Raw genomic sequence first — 21,825 nt, 5'->3', positions numbered from 1 at the left:
AGAAAAGCTGCATGAAATTCCTGCCATTATACAGCGCCAATCACTCCCTGGGACTCAGTTCTTCATTGTAAAATAAGGGTTCGATTCAGAAACTTTTCCCAAGAGAAGAAGCCTATACCCACCGCCCCCCCCCCAAAAAAAATAATAAAGGACATTTTCTTCTTTGGTCACTGTGTTCCAAGGTATCTCTCTTGTATCTGAGACAGTTTATACCTGAGTCCTGGCCATGCTTTCTCATTTTCTGAATTCCACAGGCCTGTCCGGGGGGATTCTTTCCATAACCCTTTCGCACAAAAAGCGTGCAACTCCTGCTTCTTTCTCATTTTTTTCCCCCTTAACCTCTTAAAATTAGTCCTCAGTTCTTGGGGTTAATCTCTACCTCTGAAGACTAAACAGAAGTGTCTAGACCATGGCACGTGGGTGTAGTGTTTAGGGAAAGATGCAGCTTTAGAGAAGCAATAGGGAGGTCCTTTCTGGTTTTCTGAAATGTCTTCGTTGAATTATGTTTCTTTTGATAGGACTGAAATGAAAATGGCATTAGCAAACACCCTAAACATGGAATGGGATTCACCTCTAGAGATGGGATCAGATGATGGTGGGTGTTTGCTAATCTGCTTAGGCCATTTCTATTAGGTAGTGATACCTCTTCCTTGCAATGTTGCACAAACTAGACTGGTGAAGGATGGGAGAAAGTAGGGAGGAAAGGCTGTAGCCAAGATCCTTTTGGTCATCAAAGATGAGCGGCCCAGGAAAACCTTCTGTATTTGTGAAGACTGCAATTTTGAAAGCTATTGTTATTTCTCCAACCAAAGCTTCCTTGGTGCTTTGGTTAGAGGCCAAACTTCAGAAGTAGGAGGATGGTTCTAGTTTTGATATTTTGAGTCCAGATGACCCCAATCATTAGCTCAGTGACCTTGTGAAGTCTCAGACCTTCAGTTTCTCATTTTGTAAAGTGCGGCCAAAGCCCTTTACCTTGCAAACTTATGAGAATCCAAGTAAATAATACATGCAAAATCGCTATCTGGAGCCTAAAGCCAAATACAGATCTTAGTTAATAGTTTTCAAGTTCTTATGTCCTTTTCCCCACCCTGTAACATAGCTAGAACTCTGGGATCCTCCTGGAAGGACCTTCATCAACCTTCAGCTGCCAGGTAAACAGCTCCAGAGACAAGGGGAAATGCCTTGATATATTAGGGTTATATTGCTGAATGAATGAATATTTTACATACCAAGGGAGAGAAAGGAGATCAGTTGGCAGGAGAAATTTACATTGTTCAGACTTTTGCTTTCTACTTTTTTTGTTGTTGTCTTTTGTGTGCTTTTGCCATTCAGACCAGGGCCCAAGGAATAATTAATCTCAAAGCAGTTAAGAGATCTCTAGCAAGCAAAAGCCTCCTGCAGGCTAGCAGTAACAGAGGGCTTTAGGGTATGTAAATGAAGCATTTTCTGGAACCTCGGAGACACAGCCCAGATAACACTCTCTAAACACCTTCTATTAAATTAGCAGTGTTAAGAACTTTATTCTGGATTTGGGGACTCTAACCACAGCAGTCATGATTTTGAGTTCACTTTGTAATTCTTCTCTCCAGGTCCTGGCTTGATTTAACCATGCCTGTAGATCACTGCAAGAGACGCCAAACCTAATATATTCTTGGGTGAGAGGAAAGGGCTGTAAGAAACACTTTCTTCTAGGAAGGGGTGAGAATTATCTAACTGATAAGGCAGTGACTAATTTTTGTCTCCTCCCCTTCCCTTCCCCATTTCTTTCCTTTCCTCCCCCATTTGTTTCCTTTCCTTCCCCTTTCCTTTCTGATCCTTTCCCCATTTCTTTTGTTTCACATCCTTATTTGTTCATGTTGAATTAATACTTGAAGTTGATAAAGAGCCAGTTTTAACTTGCTTAAGAAGTTAATGTTTTCCTTAGGAATTCTCAGAGGCTTGCAGTGACTTTCTCTTGCGAATCCTGTGCTTTCCCAGAGTGTACTTGACTTTCTGAAAGCACTGTTAATAATAATAATATATATATTTTAATGTTGATCAACTTCAGCCATTGCAGCCTGTGCTAAGAAACAGAAGCTGTAATGGGAGGGAAGCCCAGCGGTGCAACCCGCCCGGGCTAGGGGTGGAGAGCGGGACTCTTCTTGAGCCTCTCGTCACCCCCCAGACCATTCCTAGACCATTCCAAGGCTGCGCTGGAGATGACACTGCTCTCCTCAGGTAGGAGCAGGGGGTTGGAGATGAACCAAACTGGTACCTAAACATCTAGCCCTGGAGTCAGACCCTTTTGCTTAAGATATGCTTTCTTCGGGGTTTCAAATTTCCCTGCTCTAAACAGCGAATCCGCAAACTGTACTAGTAGGTTTCATTCACACAATAGCATGAATGAATTCATTAGACACCCTTTAGATTGGCACTTCGGGACCCTGAAGCAAGGAAGTTGGAGGGGGGCGCCGAGGACCTCCGGCCAGGCCAGCGCAGAGCGGCGCAGGTGGGCGCTGGGCCTGGACTCCGGGGGAGGCGGAGTCCCTCCGGCCGGCGCAGGCTGCACGCAGCGTCCCCGGCGCGTCCCCTGGGGCCAGAGGAGCTCCCACATGTGCTGGAAAAGCCACTCCGCGCGCCGTTTCTGCCCCAGTCCGCAGAGATTGGGGGAACCCAGGTCCCGAGAACACGGCCGCACCCAGCGTGGACCTCCTGTGCCCTACAAAGCAGCCGGGCCAGCCACAGACAGCGGCGGGCGGAGGGGCGTGGGCGCCGCACGGCAGCCGCGCTCGGGCGCTGGGCCCGCAGACGCTCCCCCGGCGCGAGCGCGGCCTCCCGGGACGCGGGCCCGCGCTCCCCCAGGCCCCGCCGCCCTCCCGCCGCGGGCCGGGCCCGGCCGCAGCCGGCGCGCCCCCGGGCTGGGGGTGGGGCTTGGGCGGGGGCGGGGCCGGGCGCGAGGCCGGTGTCGGGTTGCTCCGGTAACGGTGACGTGCCGCGGCGTGGGCGGGGCCAGCACGCAGGTTGCATATTTTAGGAAGTGAGGAGGAGGCGCGGGCTCGAGCTGCGGCGGGGTCTGGGGCTCGGAGCAGCGGCGGGAGGAGGCGGACACGTGGCAGCAGCAGCCTCAGCAGCCCCGGCGGCGGCCTCGGCCCGAGCCGCCGGCCGCGCTCGCTCCCTCCCGCCCCGCGGCAGCCCTAGTTGCCTCCTCTGCGCTCCCCCGGCCCGGCTCGCTCGGCCGGGAGCTGCTCTTTCCTTTTCTCTTTTGATTCTCCAGTTGCCGGGGCCGGCGCCGGGCGCACACCACCGCCACCATGGGGAAGGGGGTAAGTGTCGGGCGAGCTTGAGGAGGGGGCGCGGGAAGCCTGGAGGAGAGGAGGGGGAAGTCAGGAGGACGGCGGGCCGGGCGGAGCGGCGGCGGCGGCTGAGGAGGAGGAGGAGGAGGAGGAGGAGGAAGCAGCGCGGCGCGGTACGGGTTGGCAAAGCCCTGAGGCTTAAAAGACGACGCACTTTGCAAACGGAGGGGGGGAGCGCTGTAATGGGGTGAGGGGCAAAGGGAGCGCGGGGCGGCGTGGAGACCCCCGAGGGGCTCGTGGAGCCCGGAGAGGGGCTGCGCACGCCGAGCGCGGAGCGGGCGGGGGTCCCGGCGCCGGGGCTGGGGGGTGGGGGAGGAGGAGGGCGAGCGGCAGATGGGTGGCCCCGGGAGGGAGCCGGCGGCCGGCAGCATCCCCGAGCCCGGATCCCCTCCCTCCCTCCGCCCGCCTTCACCTCCCATCTCTTCTTCCTTTTTGCCCTCCGCCCTCCGTGCCGGGAGGAGAGGCGCGCCCCTCCCTTTCCCCTGGGGCGCTGCGCCGGGCGCCCGGCTCGGGGTTGGGTGGCCTCCCGGGCTGCGGTTCCCGCCGAGGGCCGGGCGCCGTCGGGGTCCCCCGCGCCGGGGGACAGCTGCGCGGGGTCGAGGCTCCTTCTCCTGAAGGTGCTGGGGCTTAGCCAGCTCCCCGCAGAGGCGTCCGCCTCCCCCAAAGGAAGAAACAACAACAACAAAAAAACAAAACCAAAAAAAAACTGGCTTCCCCTTACTTACTGCGGAGCCGGTCGAGCGGGCTAGTGCCAGAAAGGGTGTGTCTCCAGCGCCCTAAGATGGCCCTTGAAGGTATACTTTTGAGCGCTTTAATGGGCCACTTTCCATAAATACTAGATGCGTCCGGGCAGCTGGAATTGTCAGCTGAACCTCTTGACTGGAGGGGTGTTAATTTTTTGCAAGGATGTGCCTTGGCGGAGGACAGGCAAAACCACCGGGGCCTCCGGATAAAATAAGACCCCAAAAAGGACCCGAGGCCCAGGGCAGCCCGTTTGTACTTTGGTAGGAATGCTCCTGCAGGCTCCAGCCGACTCACCGAAGGGCGGTCCCCAAAGGAAGTGAGTGGTCTCCAGGGCAGGAGCACCGTGGGAATACCATAACAACATCACCTTCCTGCCTTTCTGTAGCGCAAAGCCCTGATCACTCGTGGCCGCAGAAGACCGGTTCCGGCCCCGAAGGAGACAATGTCTAGTTAGGATCCACTTGACAAAAAAATATATATCCTCTTAAATGTATCAGTTCACGAAATAAAAATGACCAAGTCTTGAGACTGCTGGTGGCATAGGATCCTTCTCCGTTATCTCCGGGGCTTATTCTTAGCACATGCCCTGCACTTAGTAGGTCTTTGGGGCCCCTGGGTATGGATTAGGGATGGGGCCAAGGGGAGGGCCGCATTCTTTGGGGACTCTAAATGGGTTTTGAAGGTGGTGATTGAAAGGCTTGGACCTGGGAGGGAGAGGTGGAAATGCACAACTTGTCTCTCCTTGAAAAGCGCAAGATGTTGAGAGCTGGCACTAGCCAGGCAGCATTAGGGCAAAGCGTCTGTATTTTCCCGATGGTAATTGGGTTAGCGGCCTATGCCTGGACCACCCCATCAAACTGTAGGTCATTCTTGTAAACAAGCTTTTTCAAGCTCATTCTTTTATATTTTCTCCCTTTAAAAGCTTATTTCCGGAGGGAGGAGACATCACTGACGGGGGAGGAGGTAGGAGGTAGATAAGTGCCTGAGGCCTAGGAAGGTGAACTGGCTTGCTCAAGGTCAAGCAGCTGGTTAATGGGTTAGTGACAGCCCAGAAGGCCTGAATTCCTGAATGGTCCCCTAGTCTCTGCAAGCATGACTTGACGTTTACTGCTGAACATAGCCTCATATGCAGATCTCTAAATATCTCTCCAATGAAACTGGGGTTTTTGTGCTTTTTTAATTAATGGGCCACGTTGATGGTGTTCAGGTAAGTTATGTCTGTATGTCTCTCCCATAACCACACAGGTACAGTAGTGGCAAAAATAGCAACAAACTCAGGTAGTTAGTGGAGAATGTCTTATTACCACAAAATGTTTGTTGGCTAGTAAACGCAAAATTGAAGTACAACTGGGTTAACACAGGATGATATGCTTGTCTCCTGGGTTGTATTTAGTATTCTGAGAACGCTGATACATTGAACATCAAGTTGCGTGTGTGTGTGTGTGTGTGTGTGTTTGGTGTTGGTAAAGATTCTTCCAGGATAAAGTTGCCCCTTTTGTCCCCAGTGACTTACTGTGATAGTCCAAATGTTCAGGAAGATATTTCACGCTGAAATGTTGGGATTTTTCCACATGGGGATTAAAACGTGGGTGGAGTGGTGACTAAAGCCCTGCTGATAATTGGTTAACCAGGAAGCCTGTGCTGGCAGCTAATTTTTAAGGTCATTGTAAATTTCTTTCCCTCCTGCTCCTACTACAGTTTGGGACCTAGGTTTGAATGATATTGCAGGTAATTCTATGTCTGTTAAAAAAAATCAGTCCCCCAGCTTCTGGTAAGCAAATGAAAGAACAGCTCTTGCTGAATCATTCCTGGATGAAATAGGATTTTGTCCTTTTTTTTTTTTTTTTTTACTGGGTATTTTTGCCAGTAACTTGGCTTAAATCTTCAGTTAGGCCTACCACCCACAGCTAGTTAGCTCACCAAAGGTAAGCATCATAATTATTCAAAATTGTAAGAAACTCTCCTCAAGCTTAGAAAGAGTGGGGGAAGGGAAGTGTCACCAAATCTCTCAGGGCAGTTCTTGATTCAGTTTGAATATTAACTTAGTTGCCTAGAAAATAAATCATAGCTTATGAGTAGTGATTTAAAGAGGGACAGAGAAAAAAGGTTCAGGTGAAATTGCACAAGGGCTCCACATGTCAGCAGAAATCTTGGTTGTATGGTAACATTATCAGCTGCCCTTTTGGAGCTCAACTTGAAAGTGTGACTAACTATCCTCTGGCTGCTATAAAGTGAGTACTTTAGACTCAAAACATAGTAAGGCAGTGTCCTTACAGTGGAAAATTGCCCAAGCCTTGGCGAGAAGCAAGTGGTTTATGGGATAAACCAGCAGTCAGCAATGAGGAACAGAGAAATAGGGTTTGAGGTTGTATCACCCCCTCTGTTAATTGTTCAACGTGTTCGAGTGGTAAGAGTGCCCTGCCTCTGGGGTTCTTTCTGTACCCTCTTCTGAGGATGTATCGCCTTTTGGTAACTTTGTTAATTTATAGTGTTCTTTGCCAGTAAGTTTGTAACACTACCAGTGACTCACCTTTTAGTGGGAGGGTAGGAAAGAAGAGATCTGCATCATAAATCTGAGAAGTCAGAACAGGCACACACGCAAAAAAGGAAAAATATATATATACATATATCTGTATATATGCTTTCAGAAATTCAGTAAAATATTTATCCAGGTGACGACTAAAAACGTGAAATATACGGGTTCCTGGGAGAGTTATTCCTAAATCATATTTAAAATAAAAAGTGGAATTCCACATTACCAAGCACAGTACACTGCACACATCCAGACTCCATCCTAGAACCCTTCTAAGTCATTGTTTTAGAGTTCTGTTTTCTAATTATTTTAGCAGCAAATGAACAGATAAGTGACTTTCTGTTTAAATCAGACTATGCTTTTTTAAAATAAATCCAAATCCAAGAATGTGAAAGAAGCTCAGAGAATGAGAAGGGTTTTAATTAAAATATTTTGAAGGATCCTGCATGGAAAGTTAAGTGAAATTACTTCTTCATTTAAAAACAAACAGGAGCCGAGGTAAACACCTTGAAGCTTCAGTTTCTCATCTGCCTCCCGCTGGGGATCAAGTGAAGTGATCTCTTCTTTTTAGAGTGAGAACTAGGCAAGTCTTGAGTTATGAGGGTTTAGAAGGTAATTGAAACTGAGAGAAGAGCAAACCTTTATAAACTGGGTTTGCTGTTTCGAAACTAGAGAATAACTTTTCTTTCACTTGCAAACTTTTAAGGACAAATATTATATGGTCTCAGTTATATGAAATAATTAGGAGATGCAAATTCATAGACAGTAAATTACAGGGGAGGGGGATAATGCTTTATAGGTACAGAATTTCTGTTTGGGGTCACGGAAAAGCTTTGGTAATGAATGGCAGTGATGGTAGTACAGCATTGTAAATAAAGTTTACGCCACTGAACTGTATGCTTGGAAGTGGCCAAATGGGAAATTTTATGTTGATATATGTTACCACAATTAAAAAAAAAAAAGTGAGCCTATTAGGGGCTGAAAATAATGGGAAATACTATTAATTACTCTCTCAAGGAAAGCCAAGTGGAAGTAGCCAGCAGGCCTCCTATTTAGTTAAGAGTTTTCATCTACTTTCTCTTATGGTTGGTTGTCATTTTTACATTTTTTTAAAAGTCTTTCCAAGTCTTGAAAAACTGAAATGAGCTCTTCAGCCTTATGCGATGGGAGGAAGCCTGAACATTTGTGCTGAGGTGCCTTCTCGCTGCCCAGGGCTCCCTGCCAGCCAAAAGATCAGAAGAAGAAACTTAAGTGTCCGATCAGATGGGCTCACAGTAATCAGAGTGACTGCTGTTGGACAGCAAAACACTGGACAGAATGCTTCCCCATTGCTGCCAGAGCTGTCCAATTCTAGATTATGCTGAAAATACATGTCTAGTTAGTGATAATGTGGGGTACAGAGAATTTTAAAATCCACTAAGTCTGTTTTTCCTAAACTCTAATCGTTAGTTTATATATTTTTGGAAAAGATGTAACCAAGTCAGTTTTGAACTTTCTCGTGTTGCTATGATCGAGTGTATGAGTGGATGTGTGTTCTTTGGCTGGAGTCAGAGAGAGACTGTTCTTTGCATATGACTCATTTCATTGGTTGTGCTGAAATCTGTTGTCCGGAATCCACAAGAAGCTCTACATATTTATTCATCTGATGTTTGGGATGAATGCTGTGGGTGAGAAAAGAAGTCTTCCACATCCACCCTGTGATTTTTTTTCTCTGATTTGGATTCATTTGAATCCTTATCGGTGAGATTTGGGCCAGCAGGACTCATTCCTTTTACAGTGAAATGGATCTGAGCATTATCTCTATATCTGATTGTATTCAAACCCTGCTTAGTAACTACTATTGGGCATTTTGTGTTAATGATCCATAAAGCTGATTCTCGATGGCCTGTGCTTTGCCCTTGGAATTTGTATTGCTTGGGGACCTGATAATCAGATCTTTTGTACATTGATGGCCCTTGGTGTTAGATGTATCTTTCCATTCTGTTACCATGGAGAGGGCAGTGCCCTAATGCACTTTTTGGAATTGTCGTCTTGTGTTTTCTTTTATGGTTTTGCTTTTTGATGGTTTTTATTTGGTTTTGTTGGTTGGCTTTGTCTTCAAATCCCATCGTATTTCTTTATGGTCCTGTGAAGCCACCTCTTCATCCAGGCAGTCATTTTACTTTTCATCTTAGGTTCAGCATACCAACTGAGAAGAGATTGAGGCTTCCTGGGAATTGATTCATTCCCTTCATAGCAGAGTTTGTGCCGGTTATTAATCTGTTCTCTCTCAACTGACATGTTCTTTTGAGTAGCACTAGCCAAAGAGTGATTAGGCAAAATGAAAACAGGGCGAGAAGGAAGCAAATGGAGGGTACCAAGGAAGAGGCAGAAATTTTTAACTCTTCATAACCCAGGTACCAAATGTAGATATAGAAAACCTCATTGAAAAAGGTAAGTTTCATTTTTTTAATAATTGGGGAAACAAAGCACATATTAAAGAGGTAGTATATTGATCCTTTAGATATTTTAGAATTTTTATCAAATGAGCATGTGTATATACTTAACTACTGCAGGTGGGGTGGGCTAGCTGACTCGGAGAATTTACTTGCAGGCAGATGGAGAAGGGAGGTTAAGCCTTGTTCGTTTTGGGTTGAGGAAACAGACTGGTTAGAACTGCGGCTGTTTTCTCTGTCCCCTGCCGACTGACGGACTGCAGCCAAGTTTGGAGATACTGAACTGGGCTCACAAATGGGCCCTACTGCTTTGGCCGTGCTACATTCCCTGTCCCTCCAGCCTGCTGCCTGTTTGGGTGAGAGCCGGAACACGAAGTCCTGGTGGTCCCTTGGGGTCCGTCCTCTGCAGAGGAGAGCTGTTCCTTCAGGCCCCAAGTGCTGCTCCTGCAGTGAGGATGTGATCGCTTGGGGCTGGAAACAGCTGCAACATTATGGCAGCCATCTCTTAGCCCTCAGGTCCCTGGCTAGAGGATTCCTTGTAAATAAACTAAATTTAGGACCTATGTAGGTGTAATGAATTGGGCTTGATCATTTTTTTTTTTAATTTAAATTTTCTTCAAGTTTTAGTAAATGAGGTGAAATTTAAAAATACCCAAAATGAGGTTGTTTTAAAAAGGTCTCAATGATAGGGAAGGATAAGTGGTACAGGATGTTTTGGGTGTTCTCTTTTTTTGTCCCTTTTTTTTTTGGCTTCCTAGAATAATGAAAATGTTTCTACAATCAATTGTAATTAATGCACAACTGTGATGGTACTGTGCGCCATGATTGCATACTTTGGATGGATTGTATAGTGTGTTTTCTCAATAAAGTTGCATTTTTAAAAAGGGCTTAAAAGTGAGTTTTCAGAGTAAATTGGGAATGGCTGTAATTTATATGTTAATAAAAACCAAGTTATAATAAACGTTGTGGAACACTGCGCAGTACCTTTACATAATGTTTTTCATAATGATACTAATATATATGATCCAGGAAAACTAGAAAGCACTTTTTGACATAAAAATGTGGTACAGCCTAAGCAGTTGCCTGTAGACAACCAGCAAGTTTGGGGACCATTCCACAACTTCCTTGCTAATGTGGAATTTACCAGATTGAGTTTAGAAGTGAAATTTCTACAACCCTCTTGGCACTTTTGAAATGTGTTTATTGCAACAGTTACATTTACCATCCTTCTAGGCCCTCTTGCTAGCCAAAGATTTTGTTTGTGGGTCTTGGAAATACCAGTTTGAAGGTGTTTTCTTCTCTGATTGTATATCCACAGAATGCCTTCTCTAGGTTCTTTGATCTTATCCCAAGAACTGTTCCCATTTCATGGATGAGGAAACTGAGGTCGACTTGTTCAAGGGCATATAACTGGCACCAGCAGAGTAAGGATGATTTAGAGCTGACTTAAAAGTGCCATCAACAGTCCTTTATGAAGGACATAGAAATTTTGGCAGAAGTCTTGTGGGCTTCCAAGGGCCCTCTGGAGTTTTTCAGCAGGAATTTCAGAAGTCTAAAGAACTCTTGCCTTCCTGCTGGCCAATGGGCATTGTGCTAATGTAGTGGGAACCCTGGCCAAAACGTCCGTAATGCATAATTGAGAAAGCCTTCCGAGCCTGCCTGGGTGGAGGCTCGTGATGGGAAGGGTGACAGGCTGAGGTGGAGATACTGGTGGGGGGCGGGCAGCTTGTACAGACCACCCTGGATGCAGACCTTTAACTTCACTGCACTTGTTTGGGGTGGCTTTTTTTTTTTTCTATTTACTGCTTATTTTGGAATAACTTTCTGTACCTTTTGTATCTGCTCACCCCCACCCCTTAATTGTTAGTTACCAGAGAAGAGGAACTTCAGCCCTGGCATGGCTGGTCACTGTGAGGGTCCAGTATATGTTTTCTAAATGAGTGCAGGCAGCCTTGTTAATTAAATGTTTAACCTTGGGTCTTCCGTCAAGAGTTTTCTGTCCCATCTCTTGGGCACGTTTTCCCTTTATCCACATCAGATGATAGCACAGGTCACAGTGAATCTTTGAAAAGGAGGAATCCGTGGGCAGCGCAGGATGAATTAATGACATCAACTTTTAAGCCATGCCACACAGAGCAAGCCCCTACCCCTTGCTATGAGTGCCCAGTTTCTAAATTAGAATGGGGGAAAAAAAAGCAGAACTCAACTGACATCATGTGCTCAAGTAAGGCTGTAACGGTGCTTCAAGCTTCCAGAGAACCATGCCACAGAGACACTTAAAAGGGTCTGTCGCCTCGCCTCACTGTGGGGGTGAAAATTCGTCGCTCCTGGACCTCTAAAGGAGTGGGGAACATGATCTGAATCTTTTTTTTTATTGAAAAAGTAGAAATTGATGTCCACTTGAGTGGGAAGTTCGCTGTAGTCAGTTGAGGAAATATAGTTATCATTTCTCTGTGTCTTGGCCTTCTCCTCTCCCCAGACACTTTAGAAAGAAACAACAGAAGATGGCCTTACCTGTCCTTACCACTGTTCCCCTCTCCCACCTGGCCGCTTCCCCACCCCCGCACACACAGACTTTCTTTAAAAACGGCAGTACTTGCAATTCATAGGGACGTAAGTAACTAATATTCAGTTCCCACCAGAATAAGCTAGTATTGCACTATTGTTTTACATGTTGGGAAAGAACCAAATTGTGTTCTTCTGGGCAAACATTGCCTATTGAAAAAAAAAGAAAAAATGCACGTTAATATTTCTTACATGTCTTTCACAAACAGTCTTTAAAATGATGCCTTAAAGAGCAGGAATTGATTTTAAAGGGAATGATGGGTGGTTTACTAGGAAATCTGCATTCCCAATTAACTTTTTGCCATTGATAACTGTGAAGCTGTTGGCAAGACGTTTTGTAAATGGGCATAAAATTTTGGCAGGTGTCCAAGTCTTAGCTGCTCCAGTAACTCTCCTTTCTTGGAGTGGAAAATAATGGAAATCGAGTAATCAAAGCTTACAGATGGTGAAACAGAGGGATTTTAACTCTGATTTCCATATATTTAAATTAAATATATTTTAATGATATTCAACTTGCTTAAAGAGAATTTGTGAGCTCTGTTTTAAAAATCAATACAAACTGGCCACATAAATCTTTTAGAGAACCTTAATCAATGACTTTAAAATGATTTTTAAGTGGCGTGCTTTCCCACTAAATGTATAAGGGAAATACTACTTAATAGACTGTGGTTCCTCTCTCCTTAGAAGCCCTGTCTTCTCTTTTGTTTTAATTGTCTGTTTGCTTTCAGCCTGTGTGATTATTTTCCATTTTAACTCTGGCACCAAGTGCTGCACTTAGGGTAGCACTGACAAATGTGGTTGCTCCATAGTGGAGAGAATGTCAAGAATGCCAACTATCTTTAGACCTCTGCTCCATTCTTAACAGATAAGATAGAGCCTAAATAACTCTATCTTATTTAGTCCAAGTTGGAAGAAGCTAGTCAAGTAATGCTGCAAACATGACCCCAGAAGTTGAGCAGCGTGGATAAAGTAACTGTCTCAACATTGGACATTGTGGGCATAACCAACTAATTGGAAGCCAGATTTTTCTTTGCAGTCTTAAAGAGAGTATTATCAAATTCAATTGACTACTGCCTTAACTTGCAGCCTTATCAGCTCTGGCTGAAGCATACCTTTTTTTTTTCCTTTTGTTTTCATTTCAGCACAGTAAAATGTTTATAATCTGGACACATGAATTCCAAATTGTTGCTTTTGTTGCTGGCAGCATACTTCTGAAAGTAGAAGTGGGTAAGAGAGAACCAAGAGATAATGCATCTCAGAAATGCAGAAAAAAATAGTAATAGCGCTGTGTGTCATCCAGTTTTATGAAAATTGCAGATATATACTTTATTGCCATCCTTAAGTTGTAGTTACAGTGGGAAGCATCTCGTGGGCTGGAGGATATCTGGAATGAGGGGCCCCTTCTCTTCCACTGACGGAGCTCTGGGGTGCCAAGTTCAGGCTAAGCCTTTTAAACAGGGGGTGGGAGAGGGGAACAATCTAAATTTAAACTATACAATCAACATTTTTCTTTAAAAATTGTTCAGCGTTCAGGAGGCGTGGGTGGATCCTGTGAATTGTGTGATAATGCACATGCTTCCCGACATCCTCCTGATGTCAAAACATTTTCAGTGACTTTCATTTTGGGGACTTTATTTTCATGCTGTGGATTAGGGTGGGGCCCCCTTTTTCCCCCCTTTTATTTAAGGCATTATAAGGACTCTTAGGGTGGTTTTTTTTTCCCCTCTTTTTTTGTAAATAAAGAAAATGAAAGGACCGTGTTGTTATATGAGCATTAAAGATATTTAAATTTGGTACCTAGAGACTTCTTTGCAAAGCTAAGACTTTTAAAATAATAATAAGTGTAACCAGGATTTAGGTGTTTTATCATCTCATCCTCTGAAAAAACACTAATGAGGTAGGCACCGTTATTATCTATTTCCATGCTAAAAAAAAACCTGCAACTCAGGACTTGGTGATTTGCTAAAGGTTACACAGCTGTTTAGTGGTAGAGCCCAGGATTTAACTCAGACCTGTCTCATTCCAGAATTCAAACTCATAAGTATTGTAGCATATTCTTAAGTTCATAATGTAAAGAAGTTTCATTCTTTTCTGGGGGAATATGGAAGGGGACAATATATGGTTTTTTTTAACAGCACCACTGTTGAATGCTCTCCATCTCCTGAAAATGGAAGTGGCCGTGGTAGAGCCCATTCTGAGCTTTGCCAGGACTTTCCCATCGGTCTTCGCGCACTTCGGAGGCGATGGCACTTCTGAGCTAGTGATGACAGGATTAACACTCGATTGCATTGTTTAGCATGTGCCCTGAAGCACAGTTTCCATGCGTTATCCTGCTGGTTATCCCTAACGATGGCTGTCCTAGAAGCTATGAAAATGTATTGCTTCAGAAGCTTCAGTTTTTTCCATTTGTAGTCACACCTTTCCCACATTCTCCCGTAGGTCGGACGTGATAAATATGAACCTGCGGCCGTTTCAGAGCAGGGTAACAAGGCCAATAAAAAGGCCAAGAAAGAGAAGGACATGGATGAACTGAAGAAGGAAGTTTCTATGGTAAGTACTAGGAGGAAGGCTGCTTTTTGTCTTCCTTCTTTAAAAAAACAAACAGAAAAAGATTATAACATCTTTGAGTATAAGATGTTTTCCTCCCTGTACCTTTCAGTTAGAGACATGCTTTATTTTGAAAATAAGGAGATCGTAGCCATTGATAATTGTAGAGGTCGTTACTGGAAAATTTCATTTGAAAAACTGTTAGGGGGTTGGAAGAGTTATTCACCCACTGTGGCATAACCAAAGATCCCCAAAGGAGAACTGTGGTTGACATCACAGGCTTTTGCTTTTCGCATTCTCTGGGTTATGCTGAACGTTGGCGAACTTCCAACCTCTTGGGTTTTGGAGTCTTCACAGATTCAACCTGTTTGGCATCTGCCTGGTCATCAAGTGCGGTTTTACTAGATCACCAAGAGTCTCTGGATGAAGAGCTCTTAATAGATAGCTGCGTGGTTGCTAAGTCTATAGGCAATGGTGAAAACTTTAACTTCCTCGCTTAAAGAAAAACTTGTTTTCTAAGCTTAACAATAGTATTGCGTGATGTTGATGCTTTTTTAAATCATTGTTTTTATGCTGCCATGATTAATTATTTTGTTTTTCTGTGTTCCCTTAGGATGACCATAAACTTAGCCTTGATGAACTTCATCGTAAATATGGAACAGACCTGAGCCGAGTACGTTCTGATTGGCAGCTTGTTTTACAGAATCCTATCACAGTCTTGCTCTTATCACGCATCAAATCTTGGGGTCTAGTAGAAGAATAATGACAGCTCTCACCTGGGTGCCTGCTGTGTATCAGCCCAGACCTTGGCTTTTGTTTACTACCATTGTGTTTTCCCTTAACTTTTTTGAAAGCAGACCCCCCCCCCCCTGTTTTATAGAAAGTGAGAGCCAATAAATGGGAACACCAGGATTTGAACTTGAATGCATCTAAAGCCACACTCATTGGTGATCTTTTGTTTGCAAATCTTTATTTTTCTGCATGTGTTAAATTGAGTTGGCTGTTTCCACCAGGATAACTCCAACAATTAACATTTTTGCGCTTTTCCCAGCTAGCTCATTGTAGTATGAAAGAATCTTGGTGGTGGTTGTCAAAAACAACCATAAACTATATAAATGTAAAAGTCAAAAGTGTATACAGGGCGGGCCACGGTGGCTCAGTGGCAGAGTTCTCACCCAGGTTCATTTTCTGGTGCCTGCCCATGCCAAAAAAAAAAGATATACAGACAGTATGTAAGTAAATAATCTTTGGGTGGGAGGAAGTATGTTATTTTGACATAAACACTAAAAAGTCTGTGGAATAACTTGAATGCCCAGCAAATCAGTAGCTGTCAGTATTTCAGTAAGGCATCAAGAGGTTCTACAAAGACCTCCTGGCACGGGTACCCTGAGGTCCGGGAAGACGACCCCGACTCCACTAAGAACGAGCTGACGGTTCCCACATGCTCAGTGCATGCCAAGCACTTCACGTGTGTTATCACACTCAATTTAAATAGAAATTTTATTTTGGTAACGTATATACAACATCAAATTTCCCATTTTAACCACTTTCAAGTATACAATTCGGTGGTGTCAGTTACATTCATAAGGTTGTGCTACCATCACCAATATCCATGACCAAAACTCACTTCACTTTTGTTAGAATCCTCGGAAGTAGGTTCTCAGTTACCCTAAGTTGATTACTCAAACACTGTGGGATCTGTTTCCCCACTTGTTAAATGAGGTTAATAATAGCGAAGAAAGGGTCGTCATCAGAGTGAAGCAGCCTAGTCCATTTAAAGCACTTAATTAAGTGCCTGGTATGTGGATGATGCTCCAGTTTCTGGGAGCAGTTGTTTGAATTGCTCTACCTGGAGACATCTGTACTGAAGATGGAGTAGGGTTCTAAATATATCCTTTTTCCCTCCCTACTTGATTTCTCATTCCCCTTTCCCATACTCTCTAGTTGGCCCCTATATTTAAGTCAAGACAAACACAAAATACATATAGCCAAATCTTTTAGGCTCAAAGGTGTCTTTTGCTTAGATTTTGATAGTATAAAACGTATTTTGCCCTTCTTACTAGAAGCAGCAGACAGCTGACTACCGTCAATGAATTTTGGTTTTAAAGACCATTAGAAAATAGCAGGGCCTCAGTACAGCGGACTTTTGCAATAAATACTTTTCACACTTGATAGCTTTACCATGATTAGATAAGGCGTACATGTATATGAGCCCTTCCCCGCCAGACAAGTATTTTAATTGTCATCCAAAGTATGAAGGTCTGTACGTAGCATTTCGCTGCTAACCTAATAAGAGGCTGGATTCCTGCAGATATTTTTTTTTTCTCCTCTGATGTCTATACAAGTTTTTTTATTCTTCTTTTCCTTGACAGATTAAACAAACTCAAAAGCTCTTCATTTCCAAAACTGAAAGAATTAAATATATACCACTTTGGTAACAGGGCCAATTAGGCATGGGTCGCTTGACCTGAAACTTCACAAGCAACCAGACTGGATCCAATCTGTCCGTGGACCAATTTAAAAAGAATTTTAATCTGTGGAGGTTTTGCGGGTTCCTTAGGAAACCTGGGCTCCTGCTTGCCTTAGCTGTGCAGGCGTTGACCATCAGAACTGTTCACGGAGGAATTGCCCAGGTTTCACCTTGGCTTCTCTAGCTTGGGAAATTTTTATTCCTCCCTGGATTACCTTACAGCGGCTTTCCAGCTGTCAGGGTGGGTGTATTAGCTTGTACGCATGTCTCATTAATATTCCTCTACTTCTCAGGGCTTAACAACTGCCCGAGCTGCTGAGATCCTGGCCCGAGACGGCCCCAATGCCCTCACCCCCCCTCCCACTACACCCGAATGGGTCAAATTCTGCCGGCAGCTGTTTGGGGGCTTCTCCATGTTGCTGTGGATTGGAGCAATTCTTTGTTTCTTGGCTTATGGCATCCAAGCTGCCACGGAAGAAGAACCTCAAAATGATAATGTAAGTTCTGGAGTTCCTGGTTTGGATTAGCAGGCACACATCCGGCATTCTCTCAGCCTTCATTTCCCACTTATCTTCCTTTACCACTAATAACCTGATGTTTTTAAACATGGCAGGGGGAGCAGTGGGGAGTTAGAGTCAGCAGCTGTTGCCTTCAGTGCCTGTCCGTCATTCCTTCTCCATCTCGAGTGTCTCCCCACCTCCCACCCTCTTGCCGGCTTCACCCTGGGTGTTGGCCCCGTGAATGAGCCGTTCTGCTCGGAGCCTGGCCCAGGGCTAGGGCTGCTCTCTACAAGTTAGTGACCACGTGTCTGCTCCTGACTCCTTTTCTGAACCCCCCCCCATTGGTCTCTAGACAGATGAACCTGAAGACATGAGCTCTGTTTTTGTGAAGACTTGGTCTCTGTTAAAAATCTGGTTTTAATTCAGTCCGAAATTAACTGACTGCTCCCAGTTCTTTACCCCAGCCGCCCAGTCCTAACTTGTTTGCTTCCTTCCAGCTGTATCTTGGTGTGGTGCTGTCAGCTGTTGTCATCATAACTGGTTGCTTCTCCTACTATCAAGAGGCTAAAAGCTCAAAGATCATGGAATCCTTCAAAAACATGGTTCCGCAGGTACGTGGTGCTTTGTTCTTGCCCCATCTGTTGACTCGACAGCCCCACGAGTGTGGAGTCGCCATGTTCCAGTTATTTAGTGACTTTTCCAGAGAGATGGATGCCTCTGATTTCTGCCCCTCCAAACTAGACCTATTTTTCTTACACCGCAGAAAGTGACAGCCTTTGTTCTAGACGGAAACTCTGAAAGCGCAACCACCAGTGAGAGCCGTGTCTCTCAGAACTCCTGCCCCTGCCGAGCATGCTTTTATAACTTACATAAATCAGAAGATGAGTGTTGTCTTTATGTGTTCAGACAGTTGGGATTATAGATCATTTTGTAATTTGGTTTTCTCATTTTGACACTTTGCTCTCCCCGTTGGAATCCACTTTTATCTGATTTAATGGTATGTACGGTTTTCTTGTACAGCAAGCCCTTGTGATTCGAAATGGTGAGAAAATGAGCATAAACGCAGAGGACGTCGTCGTTGGGGACCTGGTGGAAGTGAAGGGTGGAGACCGAATCCCTGCTGACCTCAGGATCATATCTGCAAATGGCTGCAAGGTAGGTCACGTGCACAGCACCTCTCCTCGCGGGCTCTGCTCCCTGGCGGGATTGAGTTGAGCACGCAGTACCCCCTAAGGAGTCTAGTGTACTCACGCGGCACTTCTGACTTTTCTCGTGTGCAGGTGGATAATTCCTCACTCACGGGTGAATCTGAACCCCAGACCAGGTCTCCAGACTTCACAAACGAAAATCCCCTGGAGACAAGGAACATTGCTTTTTTTTCAACCAACTGTGTTGAAGGTAGACAATATAAGGTGGTGGCATTTCTCTCAGGCTCTAACCACAACAGTAAAGTCGTAGACATGATTCTCTACTTGTTTAACTGGCTCCATGTCTTACAACCTCAGTCAAGCACAGAGCAGAGGTGGTTTACTTGCTGGCAGGAAAAACCCAGGAAAGCCTCGTGGCTGTTTTTCCTTTTCCCCTCCACCTCGAGATGCCTCTGCTGTTGGCAGCGCCAATCTAGCATGGATTCTGGAGCTGCTGTCCTCTGCTAATGGACAGAAATCCCATTGCTCAAGTCTCTGGGTTGTAGACAAACAGCATATACAACCAAAGAGCTGGGCCTTAGAAGCAGTGTGTTTGTTTCTGTTTTTTTTAACCATGCCGTGTTACTGTGCAAATTCTGCGGCTCCTTCCTCCTTTGGTAAAGCTTGGTACGATTCCCGTCCTCCCTTTCTCCAGGCACTGCACGCGGCATTGTGGTGTACACTGGAGACCGCACCGTGATGGGAAGAATTGCGACGCTGGCTTCCGGGCTGGAAGGAGGCCAGACTCCCATTGCTGCTGAAATCGAGCACTTCATCCACATCATCACGGGCGTGGCCGTGTTCCTGGGAGTCTCCTTCTTCATCCTTTCTCTGATCCTTGAGTATACCTGGCTCGAGGCTGTCATCTTCCTCATCGGTATCATTGTCGCCAACGTGCCAGAAGGCTTGCTGGCCACTGTCACGGTGAGGGGCACGAGTGTGCGCCCCATCCACCATGCTCCCCTCGGGGGCTCCCCTCGGGGGCTGCCTGGTGATGGTGTGGTCCGTGTGTTTGTACAGAGCTGCATCAGAGCCGCGTGGTAAGGTCGGCATTCGGGAAGTGAGAAATCCTCCGTGCGCTCTTATAGGGAGGATACTTTCCCCAAAGCATATACTTTGATCTTAATTTTCCAGTTATACTGCAAGTATATCCCCAACAGTGTAGCAGAGAAAGGAGGAGAACTTGGGGGTTGGGGTGGAAACAGCACGTAGTAACTCCTGGCAGCTGTTTCTTTTCTTAGTATAATGCCATTTTGCAGGAAAGGTAAGCCCGATGCATTTTACCATTATTGTTTCCTCAGATTTCCAGGGAAGGTGGGAAAAATTTTAGGGCTAGGCAGATGTCTTCCATAGTAGGGCGTAGCAGGGCTGTATGTAGAATCCCAGCCTGGCTGCATTTGAAGTAATCATGTTCTTAACTTTCTCTTAGGTATGCTTGACGCTTACTGCCAAACGCATGGCAAGGAAAAATTGCTTAGTGAAGAACTTAGAAGCTGTGGAGACCTTGGGCTCCACCTCCACCATCTGCTCTGATAAAACTGGGACCCTCACTCAGAACCGGATGACCGTCGCCCACATGTGGTTTGACAACCAGATCCATGAGGCTGACACTACGGAGAATCAGAGTGGTAAGGTTAGGGGCGCCTCATCGCACCTCAGTCTGGCCTATTCATCCTATCTTTTTCCTTTTTTTAAGACTTTAGTATTTTTAAAGCCCCTGGTAGTTTTTTGTTTGTTCTTTTTTGTTTGTTCTTTTGTTTTTATCATTTGGTTGATGTCAGTACAAAAGTTAATTTGTCTGTGATGGAAAAATGCCTAAAAACTAAGGCATTTCATTCATTTGGAAATCAGTATATCATTTCAGTTTGTATGGGACTTTACCTGGAGAACTGAGAACATAGCAATTAAAGCGGATTACTGACGTTATTCAAAAGTTCAGTGCTTTACTTGCCTCTTATTTTTCTTGTCTCCAATAGGCGTCTCATTCGACAAGACCTCAGCCACCTGGCTTGCTCTGTCCAGAATCGCAGGTCTTTGTAACAGGGCAGTGTTCCAGGCTAACCAGGAAAACCTACCTATTCTCAAGGTATGCTCAGAAGTTCCTGATGTGCAGTTGGGCTGCCTCTAGGAGCTGTAGTACCACATGAGAACTGGCATCCAGTGTGCCTGTTAAATAACGCACTGATGTTCATGGAAGGTACTCGGAATGGTCTTGTGTGGTACTTTGCTCCCTTTAACTTAAATAGCATTGCATGTAGATCCTGCAGTAGTGTGGTACCTTGCCTGTCTGTACAGTTTGGAGAAAGGGAAGATAAAGTAAAAACCGACCAAAGTGACTGGGGAGAGATGGGAGGCAGTCTTTACTGGTAAAAAGGCTAGTTAGGAAAACCTTTGAGACATCCAGTTTGTATGATCTAATCTAACCTAGCTGACAGTGGGGGCTGCTTTCATGACTCCATAATCATATTTGCCTATCAGGGTATGGTAGATTCCAGTAAATCCCTGAAGCCATTTATTTTCTCAAAATAGCTCAGCTGTTTCTTTTATCTTGTTTGTCTTTAGCTTGCTTACTAATGATGCAGAAATAAACTTGAGACAAAAATAAGATCAGGGTGCCTGGACGGTTCAGTGACAGAATGTCACTTCCATGAGGGAGACCCGGGTTTGATTCCCAGAGCATGCACCTAAAAAAAACAAAAGTAAGATCAGCCTCATGGAATTCTTATGAATTTTGAAACGACAGACATTTTACCATTCCCCAAGGGAAGACACAATCTCAGAAGGGGCACGAGCTGCACAAAGTGCCTTAGGAGGAGAAAGACTTGTGTGCAGCTCTCTGGGTTCTCTTGTTCTTGGCAAGGCTGTCTTTAGTAGTTGTGGATTTAAACCAGTTTCCAAAGGCAATGTGGCTTACGTATCCTGAGATGGCTTCTGTGGTGCAGATGGGAATCTTTAAAGGAGATTTTCTTGTCATTGAATTGATACTGATTTGAGGATGCTGGTGTTTATCTTGGGATAAAACGTGAGATGCCTGCTTTGTGGTTTTCCTCACCTTAAAGTAAAAATTTTCTAGGCTTTGAAAGATGGGGACCCGTAAGACTTTAGTGTGAAATCATCCTGATTTAAAAGCCCCAGAACGGTAGCAGGATGGTAACTCATCCAAGCATAGGCCATGTGGTTGGGCCGTGCAGTTGACAGGATTAAAAATAAAGGAGCCTGCAGCCCTTAGTCTGCCTTAATAACTGGCTTTATTAGAAGTGAACCCACTTATTTTTGTGTTTCTTCCCTAACTTTACTACCTTTCTTATCATACAGGATTACTATAAGTAGCCGTTAATTTGCCATTCTACATATGCAGCCTTGCTGTCAAAGTTCTAAAATGGTTATCTATACAAACAGTATGTACAAGAAAATTTTTTAATATATCAAAATATGTGTATCACACAAAGTAGAACTCTGTGTCCTGGGAGTTTTAATTAAAATGTTGACCACTTGTATTATGGCATTAATGA

General features: G+C 44.9%; 1 protein-coding gene across 1 annotated transcript in view; it reads left to right on the top strand.

The window, feature by feature from the left end:
* Positions 1-3,139: 3,139 nt before the first annotated feature.
* The window catches only part of ATP1A1 (ATPase Na+/K+ transporting subunit alpha 1), a 32,498-nt gene continuing 13,812 nt past the window's right edge, over positions 3,140-21,825 (top strand). Inside the window, exons 1-10 of the mRNA XM_077119783.1 lie at positions 3,140-3,302; positions 14,049-14,159; positions 14,770-14,829; positions 16,920-17,123; positions 17,624-17,737; positions 18,147-18,281; positions 18,407-18,524; positions 18,969-19,237; positions 19,743-19,941; positions 20,290-20,399. Of these exons, the coding sequence (XP_076975898.1) occupies positions 3,291-3,302; positions 14,049-14,159; positions 14,770-14,829; positions 16,920-17,123; positions 17,624-17,737; positions 18,147-18,281; positions 18,407-18,524; positions 18,969-19,237; positions 19,743-19,941; positions 20,290-20,399 (1,332 nt within the window). The 5' untranslated portion in view covers positions 3,140-3,290. The remainder of the gene's footprint in view (positions 3,303-14,048; positions 14,160-14,769; positions 14,830-16,919; positions 17,124-17,623; positions 17,738-18,146; positions 18,282-18,406; positions 18,525-18,968; positions 19,238-19,742; positions 19,942-20,289; positions 20,400-21,825) is intronic.

Source organism: Tamandua tetradactyla, chromosome 11 (assembly GCF_023851605.1).
Source record: "Tamandua tetradactyla isolate mTamTet1 chromosome 11, mTamTet1.pri, whole genome shotgun sequence".
Lineage (NCBI taxonomy): Eukaryota > Metazoa > Chordata > Mammalia > Pilosa > Myrmecophagidae > Tamandua > Tamandua tetradactyla.
Note: the sequence above shows the minus strand (reverse complement) of the source record. Positions and strands in the feature narration are given on the sequence as shown.